Below are 25,649 nucleotides of genomic sequence, written 5' to 3'. Positions count from 1 at the left end.
GTTTCTAAACTTTTATGATTTAATAACATTGTAGTATAGTAAAAACTAAATTTTAAACATTGTATGTATAAGTATTGTTAGACCTACTCAAATATTTTGTTTTCTAAATCAAAAATCAAAATTCCTTAACACTGACAGAAAAAAATTTACTACAGTAAAATTCTTTAGTTTTATGATTGTACTTACAAATAGAAATTGTATTAGTTATTATTATATCAAGATCAATTTTTTTCTTACAATAGGTACTTGAATATAATAAGTAAAAAAAAATACATCATAATTTAGTTTTAGAAAAATGTTATAAATGTTAAAATAAACCATTGACAAACGCCAATGGTTAGGGGTATCACAGATTTATTCATTGGCAGTACTACATTATTCATAATGGTGTAAGTATCTACTATATTAGCCTTCCAAAATTAATGCAAGTCATATAATAAATACATGGTAAACCTATTATAAAATATTGGTTTATTGATGTCTGTTATTACATGTATAATTTAAAAAGTAAAAATAATAACCTTGGAATTTTACAGGGAGAATCTGTTTTTAATGTTTTTATTTTAAATACCTAGGTACTAAAATGGCAGATTTCTTAGATTATCTATTACATGATAAGTGTCATGTTTGGAAACTGGAAAAAAGCAGCTTCAAATTTCTTATTAAATTTTGATTAGAATGTAAAACATTAAAAATGAAATAAAAAAGGTTTTTTAATATGAACACCCTCAAAATATTTTCAGTGGAGTAGTTACACTTAAATGATTTTATAATTATATAGAGAAGTAATTTTAATAGTTACCTACTAAAACTTGTACCAATTTAGAAGTATTTATCACCTTTGTTTTTTATTTTGTTTATAAATGACCTAAATAACTATTTCAAATCATGTAAGTTTTTACTATTTGTTGATGATATGAAATTATATATGCCAATCAATTCTCCCAGTGATACAACTTAACTACAACATGATTTAGATCTTTTTTCTAGCTGGTGCACATTAAATGGCATGGCTCTGAATATCTCTAAATGTGTTTGTATTCCATTTACCCGTTCTAGATCTCTTATAAATCATCAATATTTTGTTATCGGTACAACTCTTAACTCTGTCACCCAAGTTCGGGATCTAGGTATTATCCTATCAGCCGATTTGTCTATTAATGCCCATATTAATTTAACATACGGAAAAAGTCTTTGTGTTCTAGGGTTCATTAAACGCACCTGCTCTGATTTCCATGATTCGCTATGTATGAAAGTTTTTTATTGTTTGCTAGTAAGATCTTTATTCGAATATGGGACGGTTTTGTGAAACACTGATCAATCTGGTTTAGTTAATAAATTTAAAAAAATACAAAAAAGCTTTTTACGTTTTTACGATTTTAAAATGAAGTAGGTACTCATATAATAACACCACTGAAATTGCAAACCATATAGGTCTAAATTCGCTTAAAATAAGAAAATTAGAATTTATAATATGATATCACGTTTATGCATCGATTGTCCGGAATTATTACAAAAGATCGGTCTTAAAGTTCTCTCTTTTAATTCAAGATTTAACCCACCATTTGCTATTCTTCATTCTAAAAATAATTATTTTACTAATAGTCCGGTGTACCGCCTACCAACTTCATGTAACTTAATTCATAATTTTGACATTTTTTTTTATTCCTCTACTAAGTTAAAAAATTGAATTTATAATTTAAACCTTGATATTTAATTTGATTTCATTGTATTCAATTTTTATCCTCATTTGTTAATTTAGCGATATTTTTAGTTACACTAACTTTAGGTACTCTTACCCTTTGGAATGTTAAAATATTTATTTAAATAAATAATATTATTGACTTATTGTCAACTTTCAAGTAGATACCTAGAAAGGTTATACACTTCACATATTATTATAGTGTATGTATGTCAAGTACCAATATATTATTTATTCATTAAGAAAATGACCAACCACAAAAATTGTACAAAAAATACTATAAAATAGGTTTTTAGTTTATTACCTACATAATATCTGATAGAGATATTGAACCTTCTCTTGTAAATTGTAAAACATTCAAATACTATTATTAATCAAATATGTAAAAAAAAAAAAAAAATAGGCAATTTTTAAAAAGCAACCACGCCCCCCCTCCCCAAACTTCAAAAAAAAAATAATAATGCTGGGTACAAAACTGCTTAGGTATATTTTATAAATATATTGGGTTTATTAAGTCTTAAAATTACGACGAGGAAAGTACTTTTAAAATTTGCTGAATTTATCATCTAAATAATAGTTTTAGAACTAAACTTATTCAACAATAATTATAGAACTAACAAATGGTCATCAACAATCATCTTAAATAGAAGAGTTGACATTTATTATTATAAATATTTTATATTTTGTTGGTTCTGCTGTATTTTAATTGATTTGTAAACTAAAGAATATAGAAGATTATGAACTGTTTTAAAGTTTTCAAGTGTTCCAATAAAATAAAATATAATGCTTTTTTATTATAATATTTTTTTCTTTTAATCGGATTTACGGACTTCAAGCTAACGCAGTGTCGTTTGGCGGGGGGGGCGTGGGTAACTCCCCTCTAGAAGTGTAACGTATATATAATTTTTTTATGGAACATTACATTAATAACATTTTATACGTTTACAATAATTATACCATTATACATAAATGGTAACCCCCCCCCATAAACGAATTCTGCGGGTACGCCACTGAGCTGACGTTATTACTTATTATAATAATATAATATAATAACCGACTAATGCGTATACACGTCTTAATTTGTAATACATAAAACGTATAAGAATTATATCATAATTGTTATAGACGCTCGAGCGATGTTTATGGATTTAGTACAGTACATTTCATCAAGTTTAACACCCAGCTGCCCGATCACCGCTCACCACCTATACAACCCCCAAACACGCCACCCGTCACCTCCCCCGCATCAAACCTATCCACCCACACAAAAACGAGCACTTGCACCACAGCTAATCCCCCCCTCGGGACGGGGAGACTTTATTGATTCATTCCGCGTTTTGTGCGCAGCCCTCTCATTGCCTGGCAACCACCACCTGTAACGTATCACCGCCACAGCCTTCGTCGTCGTCGTCGTCGTCGCGCCGTCATCGTCTTCGTCGTCGTCGTCGTCGTCGTTCCCTTTCGTTTTCTGACCACACACAATCGTCGGTTCGACTTCGCACACATTGTCCAACTTATATACGCTACACCGGTGGTGGTGCAGGTGGTGATCCGCGGCTGACCGAAATCGTCCGTCGTCGTATCCTGCCAAAGTCCGCGCCGCCATTCGAAAGATGAGAGGGCGCGTCCCGTCCACGTTCGCCGTGCGCGCTTTCTACCTGATAGCGTGCATCGCGGTGGCCGTGGTGGGCGTCCAGGGCTCCGACGACAGTCTACGGTCCGCATTGGAAGCCATTTCTGAAAAATTAGGACCAAATGGACCGCAGGTGATGGGGGCAAAACTCTACTTGAACCCAGGTAGGTTGCTGCACGGCACGGTGATCACTGAGCGTATAGTACGGTGTAAAACATCTTTACAAACGGAATCCTTCGGAAACAACTAAGATTTTTCCGTTGTATAATATATATAAAATTGTAAAGGTATTTTCATTGTATAGAACAGGGGTGGCCAAACAGTCGATCTCGGACAATTTCAAAGTCGATCATATTAGAACTTAATTTTAGGGTCACACGCCCTATATGTTTCTTAATAATTATATTTATTTAATAATAACAAAAAAAAAATTCTATGGAAGTCGATCCTCTAAAATTAAGTATATTTTTATTAGATCGTGTCCAAAAAAAGTTTAGCCATCCCTGGTATAGAAAAAGGGGAGGTTCGTTATAAGGAGGATGTATTGTAATCTGTGTTTATATTATGTAGGCGGGCTACGCAGAAACCGTGACCTTGGCCGCGGCAACGGGTGCGGGGTAAATGCGAAGTATAATGTATACAAGGTTTTACAAATTTTTTTTGACAAAAGTAATGAGGGTTAAGTTGATCTTACCCGATCTCCGTACCATTTTTGTCACACAACGAAAATCCCTTATAGGGTATATGTAGATAATTGACAGTGTACGACATATCATTAATCGGGAATGCCTAAATTATATAGAACTTAGGGAGGGGCTGCGAGTAACTTATAGTACCTACCTACAGTGGCGTATACAAGGGGGGTGTTTGGTGGATATGACACCCCCCTTGAGCCGTATCATATATTACATTAGTATATATTAAATATATATAATAAAATAGGAACATAGGTAAATCGTAAATACAATATGAAATATAAAATAATATATATACATATTAATTAATTAAATTAAAAGTTTTAGTTTGTACGTATTATATATAATATTTAATGTTTATAATTAACACCCCCCTTCAGAAAATCTTAGCTACACCACTGTTTACCTATATATAATAGTATAGTCAAGTAGATTAGTAGATACATACTGTAAGTCGACGTATTGAGATAATGCATTTGTATAGTTTTAAGAGATGGGTGATGATGCGACCTCATCTCTTTTCTCACTTGCAGAAAATAGATTGATTTCTTTTAATTTAAAAGAGAAAAAGGTAATACAATTATATCATTGTTATGCCAACATCATTTTCTGATTAGGTAAGTCCTTTATAGTATTAGGACAACTTCCCCATTACAATATTTCGTCTTAATCTACAAATATTAGCCTAGGTATACTCGACAACGATATTTATTATAGATATAATATATTATAATACATATGTATAAAAGACTTTTGTCTGCATTTATGCTTATTTGCAATGATAACTTTCGCCGGCCTGATGTATATTATAGGTATCGATTTATATACTCGGTAGTTGGTGGTTAAATATCGTCGATAACGTTTCAGCTACCTACTATACCTATTGATTCGTTCATGGATTCCTCCATACTACCAACAAAAAAAAAAAGATAAGAATATTTCTAAGCAGATTTAAAGGTTAAGTTCGAATAGTTCGATATAGATTGTAAATGTAGAATACTGCAATAAAAAATGCCCGAGCCATTCAATCGTCCAGTCCTGACAAGTATTCGTACCCGTACGCATATATAAATAATAGAAAAGTTTTATTTAAGCGCACAATCCACAAACATCAATAATCGATCAAATATGAGTCGAACATTTAACTTATGATGTACTAGTTTGTAGTTACATAATAACTTTACAAATGAACCTACTCATTTATACACGTTTTGAACATTAAATAGGTATTAATATGTTATCATATATACCTATAATATATATTATGTCATATGTGTATGTGTGAGCATGCATTTCACGATTAACTGAATAGGTATTTATTTAATTCAAGGTTTAGGTACACTTTGATGCGTAGTATTAAACTAATTAAAATAAAATGCATTTCATATTTTTATTAAAATAAAAACTATATACGTCTGTGTACTTGTATATACGTTACAATTTAGTTTTCAACATATACATACCAACACGATTGCTTAAACGTGTATATTATATTTGTGTACCTATAGGTAGTCACTGTACATATCTATTCTATATACATAAGTAAAAATTCAATTTCACATTCATGACCTCTTATATGGTATTATAAAAAATGTATTTAGAAATAAAAATTTTACCAAACTGAAAAATAGAGAGGTAAATAATTATCCAACTATGTACTTCATAGTTCGATGGATGAAAATTAAAATCACATATTTTTAAATGTAAATTAAAAGATTGTAAAAACACTAAAAACCATATTAAATATAAATACTTCATTGGAGTGGCTCAATTGCATAAGAACATCTATATAGTGCATACGTTGAAAGTAGACCAAATTAGGTAGGTATGTAGGTACCTATAATTTTTCGAGAAAATACGTCTTTAAAATATGCACTTATTTTTAATATATTGTTGTTCAATAGTGCTAATCGTGTCAGCGGGTTGTTGGGGCGTGCGTGAAGTCATAAATACGCTCCGGGCGGTCGAGCCCTAGGTACCAGCTTTTGAGCTATATAGTAGTATATCATAGCTATAAATATTTCTAATTTTTATGAAAGCTTATATAGACCCATATTAAATAATCATACCCCCTGCAACTTGCAAGTAATTTGTTTTGCCTAGCAAGGCACTACATAGATTACAAAATGTATTTATATTTTTAAATTATATTTATATATAAGATACAAATATATAAATATAATAGCTACCTGCTACCTATATAATGCTATTCATTAATGAATATATTTAACTATAGTAAAAAAGTTAACATTTAAGTATATTATTTTTCTATTCGTAATTAAATAGACAGAGAACTCGTTTTATACTTATAATATACCTAAACTTCGGAACAAATACAATACACTTACGTCTTTTTATTTTTATTTTTAATTTTAGAAAATGGTCAACCAGAAGATATTGGCTATGGTTATCAAAAAAATATAAAAAATTATGGAAATATATATGAAGAAGAACGAATACCATTAAGCAAAGAATATGAAAACGGATTATCTGAGGAGTTGCTTAACTATTTGGCTAGTATAATTCCTCAGGACATTCAAAAATCGTGGAGTAAAAAGTCGATATTCCGCGAAAGGGAAGGCTCTGACACGCCGGACAATTTACAACAATTAAAATATGATAGATACGCAACACCTTCTGCTTTTCGCGAACGATACAAAACTAATCCCAACATAGGACAAGATTATAAAAACAATATGGACAATCAAGGTGATTACTTGTACGCGTTAAATACACTTGTAGACAAATACATCGAGGAAAATTTACAAGGCATAACAGATGAAGAGCTGGAGAGTTATTTGAGGGCTCAAGAAGAAAAACGCAACATGCCGGAAGAATATAAAAATGTTTACGACTCTCTCTATAAAAGGGCAATGAAAAGGCAGTATGTGTTTATCCCCGGGAATCATATGAGAAGAAATAACAAGTACCGAAGTAAATGGGTAAAGCCGAGATTAATGAAAAGGTCGAAGAAAAATGTCGCATTAAATGAATCGCACACAGATCCAAAAGTGGCAGCTGAGCTTAACAATATTTTTCTTGGATCAGAATCAAACCCAACCGCTAACACCACAACAGATGTAAATAATTGTGTAAATCAAACAGCAAAACCAGGAGTGGACGGTAACAACTTAAAAATAGAATTGAAAAAAAAGTCTATCGATTGGAGTAATTATTTTGGATACGATAGAAAGTGTGTCACCATTTTTCTAAATTAGTAATAAATGTCCATATAAATGATATTAACTTGTGTTTATTGTATTCATTTTCAGGAAAAAATCGATCGAGAACATACCATCCGAAGATACCATTTTAAATCAATATATACGTACCTATGAGAAAGAAAATGAAGAAAATGAAGAGAATAATATCAATTTAAAAGATGAAAAATTAATGTGGTTGGAAGATACGCTAATTAACGACGCACTGAAATACACAGGAGCTAATCAAGGTATCAATGATCCAGAAGAAATAAACAATGTCAAAAACCAAGTACTCGCAAATTTGAATCAAGCATACTACATTGAAAAACTTAGAAATGAAAATAACGAGAAGCCAGGCAAGTAACACCAAATTATAAGTCAATTAATTGAAAATTTAAATTGTACATAACATAATATAATACACATTATTTTTTAATTTTAGGAAAACAATATGAAAAAGCAGATTACGTTATACCTGCAGGAAATAACAGTCAACCTATGAATTCTATACTGGATATAGCAGAGTCAAATAAAGAAGGTAACACATTGTACAACTGAATTTAATGTAAATATAAGAAAATAATATAATATAAATATTTTTGTTAGCTAATGGTAATGAATGTACTCAACTTCAACAAATAACTCAGAACTGTTTAGAATTGGGAGGATCAGCTGGGGACTTAATGTTACCCGTATGCACGCTTTACCGTGTTTGTAGTACTTGTGTAAGTAACATGTAGCAACTAAAAATTACTTTTTTGATTTATAGAAATAATAATATTTTTATAATTGTTAGGAATCCGAACAATCAGAATGTGAAGATAAATTTATACAAGGATCCCATGAACTGTGTAGCAAAGCTCCATTGTGTAGATATTTTTCACGTCGTATACTACAACTTATGCAAGAAAATCCACTACAAATACAATGTCATAAGTGCATGGTTAACTTTTTACAGAATGAAGATTAATAGACAAATCTTTAATAATATAATTTGATCATAATATTAATTTAAAAATTGGGAAATTATACCTACATAATATAATTATATAATTTATTTATATATATATATATGTATACCTAAGCTTAAATTATATTCATTTAGATGGTGCTTATCTGTCTCAGAGTTACCAATTTTGTTTTTGCTACTATTTGCAAGTTAAATTAAAAAAGAAGTAGTTCATCAATATACCTGTCTTTAATAAAAATTACAAAATATTCAAAAATACATATATATATATATATATTATAATAATAATAATATATACTAGTTATTTAATGATTATCATCGGTACTGTTATAATCCTAATAAACTTAAGATGGCTTAATCATATTTTAATGTTTTTTAACAATATTTATATATAAATATGAATAGAAACAAATGTATACCAAGATATATACCTAAAATATAATTAAAATATAAAAAATAACCTTAATATAACAAAATATTATGGTTTAAATAACATTAAAATAATACTGTTTATTATTAAAAAAAAAATGTAATAATAGTAATACAAATTAAATTATATACTAAAAATTATGAGAGTAGTGGCATTTTGATCACAGTATTATTGAGATAAAATTATTATAATAGCTTAGTAAAGCTAAGGTAAGTGTGAGAAGCTTTACGGTTAAGGTTTATACCAGATGACATTTCTCTGAGTCTAATTAAAATTGATTCTCCAGGTTTAAAATACTCTACAACCGATGTGAAACATGAGATTTCTGTTCCAGAGACACCCACTGCACTACATACAGACAATGTTTCATTTAAAGCAGCTGTTACTTTTGTGATAGAAAAACTGTTCCTCATAGCAGATGACAAATAATATACCTAATAATAAATAAAACTTATTAAATACAGGACTAATTCAAATTATTTTATTATAAACAGTTCAATTCCTGTATTTTAAAAATACATCATGATTACATTTATCTTTGAAAAATAATAATATAGGACATTTAAGCATTATTAAATGGATGCAACAGTAAAATTTTGAATATCAATTTTATACAATATGTCGAATACATGGAATAAAAATTGCTATATATACTTCTCTATTGAACATATAGACGAAAAAAGATATTGTGAAAATTATTTGTGTATCAATAAAGGCATTATTTTTTAAAATAGCTTTTGAGAAAACATGAAATAATTTTTATAAAAGGTTTAATTATTATAACAACTTATTTTTTACCACATAACTAAAACTCTTTAAGTAATAACAGTTTTTACTATGCAATAGTAATGTATAAGACAAAGAAAATTTATTTGAATGTTGTACTCATTCAGGAAAAATGTATCAGCAAAAAATATATTACCTGAATGTTAACTAAATAAAGTCCTTGGTCAACTATTTCTAATAAAGTTCTTCTTGAAGTTAATTTTAAAGAAGGATACGAGTCAACTGGTAAACTTTTATTTGACAAAATCCATGGTCCTAAGATACCTGTTCATAAAATGATAGTCAGTAATTTAATCGAAATTTTATTTTTGCTAATTACTACGTTTACACCAAGAAATGTAGTCAATCAGGTTTATTAAACTTAAGGCAATTATTGACTTAGGTAATGCATTAAACAATACTAAACTATATATTTATAGATAATTTTGTTAAATTCTCAATACATTGTTATAGTTAAGGTGTAAACATAGTAAATTATAGAATAACAATTTTATAGTGAATGCTTTTGTACAAACTACCATTTTGTTCAAAATCTATATTTGGTTGAGCCAAGTAGAACAAGGACATATTTTGAACTAGAAGCAAGAAAATGAAATTATAAATATGAAAACAATAACCATGTTTATAAAATAAAAATATAAAATTACATTTAGTAAACTTGGTTGACCTGGTATGTCTAATCTTTAAATTGTTCATTTTGGAAAAGTCAAAATAAATGTTGTCTGTATCACCTTCATTTAAGTAAGTCTCTGAAGATGTTTTTAGTATGCATAACCGTTCGTTTGAAAGCATAGCTTTCAAATCGTGTACAACATGATAAATATATAAGACTAAGGATAGCACCAATAAATTAACAAATATCACAATTATATCTTTTTTCTTCAAATAATAGTTATTATTATTCATTTTATTTCTGTTTATCTGTAAAATCTTAATTTCAAAATAATTAGGACAACATAATTATGCAATGCTGTAACATAAACTTAAGATAAAATTACCTCAAAAATGAAAAACAATCCAGTAAATATTAGTTTTAATTATTAGTCCTGCAAACTGTAATTTCACAACGGAATTTTAATTATTAGTCGAGTTAATTATTGAATATTGCTGTATTGCAATAACGTATGACATTAGCTATCATAATAGGTATGTAGGTATGTATAAAAAATTCGCACGTAATGAATAAAATGTGAAGGTAACATATAATAATTAAATAATTAAAATTAAATGTATAATTAATAATATTAATAATATTAATTTACATCGTAAAAACTAACAATATTAACAATAGTAGTTAGTACTAACACGACTAACTGGAAACTACTAAAGTAGGTACTGATGATGGTATTACAGTACAACGAAATGCAGAACAATAGTTATTGTCATTTATTATTATAAATAGCTAATTTCAATATTTTATCATTTACAATCTTATATTATTATCATAAGAACATAATCAGTATGGTGATTTTCGCGCTATTTGTATCTCCGTAACAATTAGGACAGGTCACGGTGTATCGTAGTGTATGCACCATGCCAACAGCAAAACAAATTTCACCGGTCACTCGTACAGGTGCACATGGCCGTACCTGCCTAACGTCAGTTGTAACATAATAAATAACAATATTGTACACCATTCAGTATTGGGTTTTATCAGGTGGTTTTACTAAGTATCACGATTTAGATAATATAGACTATCTTATGTTTATGATGGTAACCACCGGTATTCGGTAAGACGTTCTCTCGCCTTCATACCGAGTATCATGTCATTGAGTATCATAGGTATTTTGACATTTATATATTTTACGGTTCAAATTTCGAGATGATAATTTTGAATATTCACTCAGTCACTCTACCTATACGTACAGCGCAATTTACTATAGGTAGTATTTATAGATACCCGTTTTAGGTACCGATGTTATACTTGGCGCAATTTATGATCGCCCGATATGTGAATGGATAGGCTATGATAGTTTGAAAATATATTAGTAATTTATACAAATCTAAAAACGTTTGTAATTCGTAAAAATGGTCCTAGTGACCTAGTACAATAAATACTAAATCGTATATTACACTTATAAGTCATTTTAAAATATATTTTAGTAAAACCATTTTCAAGAATTTAGTCTAAAAATATTAGTTATCAAGAAATTGCTCATTTAAATTTATAATTAAGTAAGTACCTTCATCAAAATTTAAAATAAATTTACTAAATATTTTAAAGTAAAAAAAGGGTTTCTCGTTTGAAAAACAGTTTGCATCGCTAAACAGGATACTCCTTAAATAGAATGAAAAATCTCAAGCATTGGAAAATATGATCTTGAAGTATACATAGAAATTATTCCAAAAATCAAAATTTGAAAAAATTCATTATTAAAGGAATAAATGGTGACAATGCATGCTTGGTGAATCACCGATAATATAAATTATACAGGTATTTCAATTTCATAACGTTCATTTAAGTAGGTAAGTAAAAATTTGCAATAGTAAATGGAATACCTACGTACGTATTAAATTTTTTGAAATGTGTAAGTTCACTAATTTTTAAGTTTTGGAATTCTTAAGAATATGAACTACCTATGTAATTATTCAATATTATATTCTCTTGTTCTTTTTCGTTCAACGTGGATATATAGTATATTGTGTGGCAAGGGCGGGAAGTGAGCCATTTCAGTCGCGGGCGTTGTGTGCGGCACGAGCCGTAGGCAAGTGCCGCATTTCGCCCAAGACTGAAATGGCCTTCCCGCGCGAGCCACACATACTATTTTTTGTCACGCCCCTGCGTTTATGAAAAAGGTTATGCAGGGATCTATGCAACAATTATAGACTATTACTAACGCATCGTTCGACGCACTTATATAGGACAGTGCAAATTAAATATGTTTAAATGTTTACGCGTCATGCAGGAGGTTACTATACATTTAAGATGTACCAAAAGTTTATGTTTTGTAAGAACCGTGGTAGGTGTACATTTTAGTTTCTGGTTGTGCAGGGGATACCTACGCGCCCGGCGGCCGGCACTTTTGGGGATTTCCTCTTTTCCGCCCGGCACTTTTGGGGATTTCCTCTTTTCCGCCCGGCACTTTTGGGGAATTCCTCTTTTCCGCCCGGCACTTTTGGGGATTTCCTCTTTTCCGCCCGGCACTTTGGGGATTTCCACTTTACCGCCCGCTGGACGGAAAAAGGACGCTTTCGAACGCTTCAACCGTGGTCGAAAACCAAACTTTCGGTGCAGGCGTGACAAAAAAATTAATTATTCGTAAAATTGACACATTAATAAATTAGGTACACATACTATAGTTTTTGTTGAAAATTTATATTTTTCGAGCGTCCTTTTATACAATGATGTTTACGTTCCTGTAAAACATTACAATAACTTACAACACTTTATGATATATTATTATATTATACAGTTTGTTTTGAACCGCGTCACATCTAATCATTTTAAATTATGAAGTCACATAATTCATCTCAATGATTATATTATTATACTCATTAGTCATTATATACCTAGGTGTAGGTATCTATAATAACTTTTTGGTAAAAAGTGTAATGGTACCTAATATTCTTATGAAAATATATATATACCTACTATACAGTATACACATTATAATACAGTCAATATCAGTATTTAAAATTAAAAGTTATCATTAAATGATTTGGGAATTTGTAGGTAAATGAGAGAATACAATTTTTTTTCATTTTAATCGATATAAAATTCATATTTTCGAGATATCCTCCTTTTCGAAAGTTGAACACACCACTGTATACAGGATACATAATAATAATTTCCTTAAAAATAAAAATATGATTTTTCTAACCGGGTTGGATGGAGGTTAGACATGTTTGGACAAGGTCAATATTTTACTAATGGTAGTATATACGAGTAGACAGTATAGTAGTATAGTACATTAGTACCTCTCCACTCATCAATGTATACATAAAATATTGTTTGACAAAAAGCTGATTTGGACTCGTTTTCATTATTGGTGGCTGACCCCTGTGCGGTTGTGCCTATTCCAAAGTTCACCTATGATTATTGAAAGTCTACACTTTACATACATACTAATATACTATACGTTCGTCGATGTCCTATTACTTATTAGTTATATAATATGCCACAGCTTACATATCATATTATATATATTATATTATATTATGTACCTATAAGACGCGCTAGATTACTTTTTTGGTGTTATGGATGACGCGATTACATTAGTCATTATTGTTATTACAACTATTACGTTTGTCGCATTGCAGTATTGCACACTGTAGATAAACAAAACCTATTATTATACATTTCTAAATACAATTAAGGACTGTGGTACCAAATCTTTAAAGATAATCTCGAAAAAGAGTAATGTCATGACAAAAACATTACCTGTGTACAAGAAAAAATTGACTAAGTAAAAAAACGTTCTTATGTATTAGTTATACGTTTAATGTTTATAAGTCGTGATATCACGCGACGATACGAGTGCTAACACCATACCGCTACAATAGTTAAGAACTACTCAGTATTCATGAATCATGATTTATGAATCATAATTAATCATATTTTCGAATTTCCTAGACAATTTATTAGTTGTTATTACTTATTTATACAAATATACAATCGGTGTTAGTAATACAAACAATATTTATATACATAGATAACCATATTATATAGGTATAAAATATGTTAAAGATAAAATTTAAATGTGATATCTATCAATTACTTAAACAATCATTAGAAATTGAAGTTCATAAATAAAAAATAAAAAAATAACATTAAATATTAAAAACTCATTAACTGTTTTTAAATATATGTAATTACATAATACATAAATTAAAATATTAGCAAGTAGATACAAACTGAAGCAAATATCAATTTGCAGGTTGTGAATTGTAATAGTAAAAGTCAAACTTAAACAGTATTTAGTATTAATATATTCTGAAATTCTGAATCCGATGTCGTAATTTATTTTTTATTTTTCAGACGTTCGTATTAAAACTGTTAAATATTTGTTTCACAATACTTGTAAATTGTGTGTGCCGTGAGGCGATGATGGTACCTAATACTTAAGATATATGACAGGCGCAGTAGCGCCAGATCTGAGTCGTGAAACCGGTTGTAAACTTGTAAATTAATAATTTTCCCATATACATCTGAAATAGAATTATAGAACAAAAAATAATAATTGGTTTTCAGAAGGTAGCTCTTTTTAATTTTATTCAATTCTACTTTGTAGTTATAGTACAGACAGTACACCTAATATAATATGTATGGCTATATAATATAACCTGTGCATGATGGTACAATTCGGTCAAATGTTTTTACATTACATTGTACATAAATCTTTAGAAAAAAATATATAAAACAAAATTTGATTTGTATATTATATTAAGTTATTGCCAGTATAAAATGAATAATAATCAAATGTCAATAACAGAATTGAGCTCCATTAGTGGCTAGTAGTAACTAACTATATTAATTTTTAGTATATTAAATATTATTTAATGTTTGTATAAAATATATATAGTATGTTATATTATAAAATCATGGTTAAAAAAAATTGTCTAAAAATTATTATTCTCAGGGTCGTTGATTTAAAACTGAGCAAATTTATTGTTATTTCATATGTTTAAACTTTACATTGATTTGACAAGTGGCAACACGATATATATATTATGTAGACATTATATGGTATGATGTATAGAGCATAGCATATGCAATATACTTGTATCAAACACGTATGTGGTATGTATCCTCATGTGTCATAATCATAAATAATACTTAAATAGTAAATAGGTAGCTACTATTTAGTACCCTAAGACCAATAACAGTAAGACCTAACAAGTAATAACAGTCGAGAAAAATAGAAGATGCATAGGTAGGTAATGTATAATTTTACCTTTAGGCTGTAATATACGAACTTCCATTTATATTTCTGTCAATTATTCTTACTATAATACCTACAAATCTACAAAATATAATTTATAGTAATTAAAATTCAACGTAACTATAAACATAAGTAACTCGGTTTGAGGATAAGTTTGAAGTAGTTTGTAGGTTAACTGTTAAGTAGTATTAATTTTAATAGTTATATATTTTTTAAGTGTTTAGTTTTTTAATAATTATCAACAATATTTAGATCATTTTACCGTGATAGTTATCATGGATTACGTTGTACTCTCGTGTATAACAAAATTAGAGTAATAAAGTATGTACCTATGTAAAACATCTTGATTTTAAAATTATGGATAAAATATATGTTTTTTTTTATCAATTTTGTAGTGTGCGAGTATGTCAAATTGTTGGTTGAATATTTTGATATATTATGCATTGGTAGGTAGTTAGCATATTTGACAACAGTTTTACCATTTATGCAAATAGATTTTAACCATGTATTTGTAGTAAAGTGAATAGAAATAGATGTAAATTATATATATAAGTACTGAAAATTTATATAATACAATATACATATATCCATGTAGACATAGATGGTATATTTCATTATATTATAATATATAGGTACCTATATTTTTTATGCCCTCAAATAAACTATTTAAGGAGATGTCTATTCCCCTTGTAATTTTTTGATTTTTAATGAAAAATCGATCTATTATACTTTAATACAAATGATTTTAAATTTATAAAATTAGTTCTAACTATATTTCATTAAAATAATAGCTATCGAAATGATTGATTCGTACAAGGACAACTTTCGCTGAAATATTGATTAAAAATATATGAGTGATGGCAGATAGGTCAAAAACCGATAAAAAAATTTATCCAGTATGTAGGTAAAAAATTATTAACTAATGTTAGAATTGTAAAATAATATGTATATCGTGTTCACTGTTCAGCAGATAACTGTTTTAGAAATTTAATGAAAATGAATAAATTTAAAAATAATTAAGATCTAAAATTGAGAGCTTAAAATAGCCAAATTTTATTGCAGGAGCAATTTGTTGACACTATTATTATACTTACAAAGTCTCATGGCAATCAAAATAGTAAATAATATTTATAAAAATGCTATACAACATTGTAATTAGGCAAAAATGGGGAAATACGTTCAATTATTTACAAATTACAAGGAAATAATAAGTAATAATAATTAATCGTTTTTTATATATCTGAATGCAATTCTCATATTAATTCAGTATCTATACTTATAATATAATATACTTGTGTATACGTAGTACAACTATACCTACATAATAAATATATATGCTACATATGCATCCATGACCTATTCCACAGTTCATATTCGGCTTTCAAATATAAACCATTAAATTATGTATTTTAAATTTTGATGATATAGAAAAATTATGATGGTCAAACAGAATGTATCACACCTATATTATAACATAGTTCTCTTTTTTCCTATTTGGTTTTATTTTTGTTCATTTAATTACATATTTATTCATTTAAAAACTTGTTTAAGGAGGGAAGTTCTTACAGTTTTTTCAAAAGATATAATTTTACCCCCCACCCCAATTAAAACTCAAGTTGATCTTATAGTTCTGAGTTTTTTTATCGTATTATTATTTTATAAAGTACCATAGATAATATAATATGTACTTAAGTATACGAATATACATCATACGCTTGACAACGTTATTGTATTATATTATAGGTAGATGTGTGAACCCAAATCAATCCATTTAATATTTATTCGGTTTCACTGAATAGTGGATCGGTCGAGTTTTGTGATTTAGTGAACATTTCAAATATTTATTAATAATAATGTTTGATACTCAATGTTTAGATTTTTATTCAGAAGTAGGTAAAAAAACTAATGAGAAATCTTGCAGTTAACTTTCAAGTCTATTATCTATGATGTATAAAGAACATTTTTTTTTTTTTATAAATTTCTAACTTCAAAATTATTTGTAAATCTTCGCAATTTTGACATAACTCTAACATAAAACACTTTTAAAACAAATATTATGAATATAATATAATTTCAATATTTTTGAATTCTATATAAAACATTCATCACTTAGTTCAGAATTTAAAACTTATGAGAAATATTGAATTTAATTTTCAAGGTTTTAGACCGTCCAAAAATAATTTTATTGACAATAATATCTAATTTAAATTTTTTTTAAAAAAACTTAAAAATTGCTGATGTCTATAGAGCTTAAAAAAAGCCAAAATATTTTGAAATTTTATCATGAAAATATAAAATCCTGATACAAACATTTGATGAAAATTTTATCTATCTAAAATCAAAGCCCTAAAGTTATTCGTATCAATTTTACCAACAACTAGTTTTACGTAAGACCTATAATTAATTTGTTGTTTGTTTTTACTATTTATTTCAAATAATACTAAAAATTTCAAAAGTTCAAACTAAATCCAATTTTTTTTTTAGAAACTTTTTAAAGAATTATTCTTTTAACTATTTGTTGTGTATCTAAAGATACACATACACACTTCATTCATCATTGTAAAATTAATACATTATCGTTCCATTTAAAAACTAAAAAAGAGCGTAAATTCCATAAATAGCTTTTTAAATAACATAAATATATACATTATTATGATACACTTACAGAGGCGTACTAATGGGGGGGGGATAATCCCCCTCAGAAATTTTTAGATTAGGTATTTAATTTCTTATGAGAAAACTAATTTCTGCTACCTGTAAATTAATTGTAAATTAACCTCCCCCCCAAAATTTAGGTCTAAGTACGCCACTGTTATGTTATTTGGTTTGAATATTGAATACAACCAGTATAGGTATGTATATATAATGTATAGTAATACTAAGTATTTATATTATATATTTATGTAACATCAATACATAATATCATCATAAATTAATAAAAATCAATAATCACTATAGACTATAAATAAATAATTGCTGACAATATTATTTATTGAAAAAAAGACGCATCTCATAAAATTTATTCGTCATTCCGTTAAGAATCTTAAGTGTAGTTTTAGTATATATATAGGTTCTATAATTTTGTATAGGAAAAGGGACTAACAAGGGTGAAGTGACCGCGCAGTAGCAATACTACTACAAATATTATAATAGTATAATGTATACTACATTACTACATAATTATATTACAATAATTTTTCAAATTATTCTATTAAAATCACTTAAGATATCGTACGACTGAAATAATTCCTGCAGTTATATACACGATACAATGGATTATCATCCTCTATGTGCTATCATACTTACTGCATTTAACCTTAATGCGTTTAAAGTTATTAACAAATAAAAAAAATACAAAAATACTACGTCATGATCTATTATGTATACCTATATATATATAATATACATAAACATAATATAATGCGTTGTTATATAATTATGCGTTTTAAGTTTTATAAATCGGGATGTTTGAGGACTTATGTTGCAGAACGAACAATGTATAATTATAATAAGCGTCGAGCTGTAATAATCATTAATACAACCCGCTTTTATATACCTATTAGGTACTCACAAATTACAATAAGCTAGCTAAGGATCTATTATTTCTTAATTTATTTTTACAAAATATATTATATTATAGGTACACGTATATAGCCGCGTAGGTGCCGCGCCAATGTCATAATCACCAATATTTTTTATACATTAGTTCTCGTAATTTCGGTAATTTTCGAAGACATGATTGTATGCGAATTACACATATCTGCCTATAAATGGCGAGAACCTATACTTGTAGATGACAGGGTATTCAACGATACCAGCGCATATATTATTATCATAGGTAATATATTATATTAAATGCCGACTTGCCGTAATAATGCACGAATTATACTGGAAAATAATTAAACAACGATTTAAATAATATAAAATAGTCGGAGTTGCTTGTTCAACGATACATTATATAGTAATATATTTAATAGATATTATCTATCCATACGTACCTATAGCTAATTCGTCGACATTTGAAGTACCTATTGAGCAAATTTTTATTTTTTTAACACATCAATATAATTATATAAACATAAGTGTTAACCGTATAAAATCTAATAAATTGTATTTATTACTTAGGGATAATTATTTTAATAATTAAACATAAAAATAATGTCTATTTTTAATTAGGTATTGTTAATTTGCCTGCATTACGCAAATTGTAATCTTTAGGCTTAGACAGGATCTTTTGAATTGTGTGTTATATGATTTTGGCGAAGGTCTCACAGGATCATTTATAGTTTAAAGTTTGAACTGTAAATGATAAATTTTAAACAATAATATTTAATATTAAAATGTATTACGACTTATACGAGTAATACTATCAATAAACGTTTAGATACCGAGTAAAATAATTTAAATCATTCAATCAATTATTAAACGCGTTTACAAATTTTAACTGTTTGCTAATATTTTATAAAAAATAAAATATATACACTAATGTACATGTACCTACCATGTACGTAACTTATTGTTGGGTGCTATTAAAACATTTTTTAATAAAAACAGTTATTTACTTAAAAAAAACCATAGAATAATGCAACGCAAACATCAAATGTCCATTATAACCATTAGTTATTATTATAGATAATATGTAATTTAGAAATTACTGTATTTATTAAATATAAATTATTTGATGGACGCTCTTATATTATTTTGTGTTACTTTGAAACCATAATAATTGTGTGTTTCAAAAACGTGAGTAAATAGTATGTGTACCTATATATTTTGCACGAATTTTCAGGCGTTTAAGCAATATAATACCTATGTATTATACTCATAACGTATGTATAATACAGTTGTCTTTACACTTTAAATTGAATAATTCACGAACGGATTAGCAGATATTATATACACTCGGGTTGGTTTAGTTGCTATATAATAACACTGCAGTTTATGAAAATATAAAAATATATTATATTATACTGTGTATATGCATTAAAGCATACAGCACGCAACGACGACCTTTATTATTATTATTATTATTATTATTATATGTTATGCCCGTAAGTCAAAACAACTCTGTAACGTAGTGTATATTATTCTATAGTATAATATAGTAAGTACCTATGTATATACATATTATTATGTATATACGCTATATATGCAGTATTATATTTGACATTATAATGATCGTGTGCTATCGATTCAACTGCAATCTGTTTTACGAACTACCTCTTTCACGTCTTAAGACAATTAATAAAATTAATACGTACCCATAACTGGTACATAACATCTATACAGTGATGGTGATGGGTAAAATATTGTGTGTGTATATACACGTCTAAAAACATCTCGAATAGGTCTCGGTGGTATACTGTTGCTCAATAACGAGTGAGCAGGGTTATGTCTTATTGTGTGCCGCTGCAGCGGACGATTTACGGAGTAGGCAAAATGGGAGTGATTGTCTTGGCCATAAAATGTTTATAAACGACCGTTTTTGCCATCTAAAATTCAGTATCGATCTGGCGAGCTCATCCGACAGACACCATATAATATATATTATATTAACCGTCGTAGACAGTACAGTTTCTCAGTCCTGCAAAAATCATGTCTGGCTCTAAAGTGGTGAGTTTAACAATGTTTGAATGTTTCTAGAATTTTTCGAACAGTCTTCGACGCTTTCTTTGCGTCTTGCCCGTTGTATACATCAAATGAAAAATCAATCCACATCAATATATTATTATTATTCGCTATTCTAAAACGCGCTTTTCACGTGTATGTTTTTCTCGTTCAGGTTATGCGTTTCGCCGGAATAACGGCTTTGTTGTTGGTCGCGGGCTGCTCTTCGCAGACGGCGCCGCCAGCATCGGTGCAGGTTGTTCCGACTTCCCCGTTGCCGCCACCATCGCCTTATTTCAACCCCTTCAGACCGGCTAATTATCCACAACAATTCATCGGACCACAGCAACAATATAACGGCGTGCTACCTCCACAATTCATCGGCGGACCCAACATCCCTCAGAGATACTACAACGGCCCAAACCCCGCGTACAACGGACAGTACGTGCCCATCTTACAGCAATCGTTCGACATTACCCCAGAAGGCAGTTATAGTTTCAGGTGAGCGTGGCGACAACGATGATTTTCGTGTGTATTTGATTATAATACATTGTATATTATAACTACCATAATATTATACTAAGTTGTAATAATATAATATACTCGTCGGACTTTCAGTTACCAGTCCGCTGACGGAACACAAAGACAAGAATCGGGAGGTCTGAGATATCCAGCCGTGCAAGGATACCCACCAGTGATGTCCGTCCAAGGATCATACTCCGCGATAACTCCAGAAGGTACCTAACTAAACATTTACTATAATATAATATTTTATACTCAGTGCTTTACGTCGTACGTCACGAATACATAATACGAATGATGTACCTAGTATGATGATGTCTGCTCTCATACGTTTATTTTTGATTCGATTTTCTTTCCTCGCGGTCTCCGAATTTCCGCTGATATTTGCATGTAATCAGTGGCGTATTTAGGGGGGGTGATATGGGTGTTATAACACCCCCCATCGGCCGTATATTTTGTTATATTTCGCCAAACTCCAAACTTACAGTATAATTTTCTTTACACAAATGCAAATATGCAATAAATATAAAAAAATACGCCTTCAAATTCGACGGCACGGTCTTAGAAGATATCTAAGAAACGCTATTATAATATAGTAATAGTTCGTGATGGTTATTGATAAAGAATTATCCTGGTGATGAGAGGGGGGGTGGAGTCCACCACCTTCTATAAGTCAATTAAATATTAAAACACCCCCGTAAAATGAATCCTGGATACTCCACTGCATGTAATACAACAGTCGATCCATACTAATTTATGAAATGGAAATAATAATACGTCGATGGGCCGTGATGCAATTTTATATTGTCTAAACAAAACAACAGTGATTGATTCAGGTTTCGAATAGATACAATTCAAATGTCCGTCACTTTTACTTCTCGTCTCGACTACCTACGCGATAATAGTATATGGTCGCATTGTAATCATTGAACAATATTGCACCTATACATAATACAAAATACGCACATCAACGCATTCAACAATAGATGTAATAATTATATGGAGCTCATAATACTAAGACATAATATTATATATTATTATATTACATTATATCTATTATAGTATTATACAGTTTTGGGTTTGTATAATAATGTTATATTAACAGTATATAATTATACTTATATTATGTAGGTATAGTATATTATATAATTGAAAGATTATTTAAGCTTTCGATAAATCAATCGTCATTTTTCTCGGACGAATGAAATACTATGTACAATAATGTACAATATACATGCTATTCGATTTTACTGACATACATATTATATTAGGTTTATATGTTTTAATCATATACAGATATTGTCCTATATGAATATAACTAAATTATTATTTCAGGAGTTCCAATTGAAGTTGGATACATAGCCGATGAAAACGGATATCAGCCAACCGGACCAAGTGTCCATCCAGCAATTCAACGAGCAGTAGCACAACAAGTGGCCCAAGCTAAACTAGAACCACCACAATTCAACAAAAAATAATGATGCCTAAAATGACGAAAATATTATATTAACGATTCCATTCCTGAAATTTGTAAAAACAAAAATTAAGTTCAATAAAGCGATGTACATTTAAAAAAAATAACCATGTGTATGTTTATTTCATTTCTAATTCCTGATCACTAATCAGTACACCATAATACCTATACTCTGTACATTAATTATGTTTAAATTACTTACATATGAACAAATTAAATTGAATTAGTATTATTATGTTTTAACATGTGCTACCTGCTAAAATAGCCACCCTTGCAGGCGCGTAGCCAGGGGGGAGTGTTACAGGTGTAGTAACACCCCCTCCCCCTCAGCCGTGGTATACTTAACATATTTTATCAAGAAAAACATGCATCATAAGCACGATTTATCTTAAATCGATATATGATATATGTGAAAACTTTAAATATACGTAAAGTAATCAATTTTGTATGTATAATTTTGAACAATTTCTAGCTACGCGCCTGCGCCCTTATATACCTATATGGGTCAGTTTTATTTTATTTGCTTATATATTTTGACTCTTAAAGCTTGTGTTGATTTAACCTTAATGATTTTACATAGATATCTATACAAATTAATTTTAAATAATTTTGATTCTAATTGTACTGTAATTATATAATATGATAAATTTATTAATTCCTTACTTTTTATAATCTAGTTTTCCAAAAAGTTTGGTTGAAAATTTAAAACCTAATTGCACGCATAATCCATAATACTATATTAAGACGTATTGGTTCATTTACAATGATGCAATGAACATTTTCAACTCACCTCGACCTCACTTTATTTTACATCCAACACTTTATAATTAAAGTTTAAACTAGGATTTTCAAATATTACGGTAAAATGTTAAATACCTGTTAAAATATATATATAATCATTTAAAAAGTTATTTTTTATTAAAAGCAATTAATACATTATTATTTATATTTTTCACGATAAATCTATTTTTTTCAAATTATTATTTATTCAACAAGGTATAAAGTTATATAGGTATAACTTATTTTAGGATTGGTTTAAACGAACATTTTTCAGATCGAAAACGGCAATTTTTTTACGTACGAGTATAATATACGAATTTAGACATATTGTTTTTTCTAACGGAAGTAATAAGTAAATATTACTTGATCTTGTGAAATAATAAAACTCTAAAACTGATTTTAAAGTTAAGTTCAAGTGCACTGAACTCAAGTGCTTACTTAAAATAAAACTGAAATATGACAATGTTTTAGTATAATTTTAAAATTCAAAACATTTATGTATAGTGTCATTAATATACTTACATCTCTCGAGTGGAAAAAGAGGTTGAAATAATCGATTAACTTTTGAAGTCTTATAGTGCTAGTAGTACAAAAATGATTTTTAAGTTTCCAAACCCACTAACTGAATTTGTTCCTTTAAAAAAAGGTATTTTATTAAGGTGAGTTAAATAGACTCTAGTTTCTTCTCAGTTCTATAGTTCTGTTACCAATAATTAACAATAATAAAATAGTTCAAAATTTCAATTTTAAGAAACTTTTTGCATTATAAAATTATACTTAAAAAATTACGTTATGAAACGCTTACGTGATTAATTTTTTTTCCTTTTCTGCTGCTTTTTTTTCTCATCTAAAATACACACATCCGCATAGAACTTTTGAATCGGTTATACAGTTTTACTAATCCTGCATAGGAAAATTATTGAAATCTGAGGACAATGATGCATTATATTACATATATATGATTTATATAATATATTATACGAAATACGACAGTGAAACAACCATTGGAAGAGTTTGGGGTTCCCCACCCATGGATATGGACCACCAACCTTTGAATATTCATATTAAATAATAAATCTTCTTAAGCATTAATGCAAATTTAATTATAATATTTAATCATAGTATATGAAGGACAAAGATAGGTATATATAGATACAAAAAATAATAATAATAAAACCAGGAAACTCGATATTATGCTGTACAATATGATTTGATTTGATTTCAGGTACCTCTTATCCTAATGACGTCATTATTATGTAGCTCACTGAAAAAGTATGCGATATTTAAATTGAATACATAAATGATAAAAAAAAATGATTTTGAGTTAAAGAGACTAATGGCCTGTAGATCAGCATCTAAGAATAGCAAATTTTATACTATATTATAATTATTATTATTAATTTTAAAAATCGATATAGGTTGACTCTGTCAAAATTATAACATAACATGACATAACTTATAAGTCAATGCACCTTAGCATAATAGTTTAAAAAGGTTAAATCTAGGTTAAATATCTAATGAATTTATTATAAATTTAAGATAAAAATGATATAGGTATATTGGATAAAAAGTCCAATTAAAAATAAGTAGAAAATAGCTTGTTTAAAAAAATAATAATACTCAGATTGTTTGAGTAAGAATGTAAAATACTAATAATATAATACAGTATAATTTAGCTTATAAGTATGTACAAACATTTCCATTAAAATTTAAGCACGCATAGCAATACACTTGTATCCCATATATCCACCATTACCCTTCCTTAAAACTCGCCAAGCATAAAAACGTAAATGGTGTAGAAATTTACTTAATAGTAAATTAATTAATGAAGTATTACCAATGCGATTCTTTCTCAACACAATATTCATATCATTTTAATATTTATACACATAAAATTTGCTTATTAATAATTGTGTATACAGATTCTAAATTTGCTTTGAATAAAAAAATAATAATAATATAATA

General features: G+C 28.5%; 3 protein-coding genes across 4 annotated transcripts; 2 read left to right on the top strand and 1 right to left on the bottom strand.

The window, feature by feature from the left end:
* Positions 1-3,088: 3,088 nt before the first annotated feature.
* On the top strand, positions 3,089-8,566 carry LOC114127421 (uncharacterized). Its single transcript, XM_027991648.2, has 6 exons — positions 3,089-3,499; positions 6,407-7,223; positions 7,303-7,589; positions 7,676-7,771; positions 7,840-7,958; positions 8,030-8,566. Exons 1-6 carry the CDS (start codon positions 3,316-3,318, stop codon positions 8,201-8,203), a joined length of 1,677 nt encoding a protein of 558 aa, XP_027847449.1. The 5' UTR covers positions 3,089-3,315; the 3' UTR covers positions 8,204-8,566.
* A 127-nt stretch (positions 8,567-8,693) lies between these two features.
* Positions 8,694-10,758, bottom strand: LOC114127422 (uncharacterized). Of its 2 annotated transcripts, none has more exons than XM_050201693.1 (4): positions 10,067-10,758; positions 9,935-9,994; positions 9,556-9,683; positions 8,694-9,067 (listed from the first exon to the last, which is right to left on the bottom strand). In XM_050201693.1, exons 1-4 carry the CDS (start codon positions 10,323-10,325, stop codon positions 8,819-8,821), a joined length of 696 nt encoding a protein of 231 aa, XP_050057650.1. In that variant the 5' UTR covers positions 10,326-10,758; the 3' UTR covers positions 8,694-8,818. The 2 variants fall into 2 exon arrangements, with proteins under 2 accessions (XP_050057650.1, XP_027847450.2); XM_027991649.2 differs by having other exon boundaries at positions 9,938-9,994; positions 10,067-10,751.
* A 9,987-nt stretch (positions 10,759-20,745) lies between these two features.
* On the top strand, positions 20,746-23,011 carry LOC114127419 (endocuticle structural glycoprotein SgAbd-9-like). The gene is made up of 4 exons (XM_027991647.2): positions 20,746-20,914; positions 21,084-21,409; positions 21,527-21,645; positions 22,766-23,011. Exons 1-4 carry the CDS (start codon positions 20,897-20,899, stop codon positions 22,906-22,908), a joined length of 606 nt encoding a protein of 201 aa, XP_027847448.1. The 5' UTR covers positions 20,746-20,896; the 3' UTR covers positions 22,909-23,011.
* Positions 23,012-25,649: the final 2,638 nt, after the last annotated feature.

The sequence above is a fragment of the Aphis gossypii genome, chromosome 2, assembly GCF_020184175.1.
Source record: "Aphis gossypii isolate Hap1 chromosome 2, ASM2018417v2, whole genome shotgun sequence".
In the NCBI taxonomy this organism is placed as follows: domain Eukaryota; kingdom Metazoa; phylum Arthropoda; class Insecta; order Hemiptera; family Aphididae; genus Aphis; species Aphis gossypii.
This window is presented reverse-complemented; position numbering and strand designations above follow the sequence as displayed.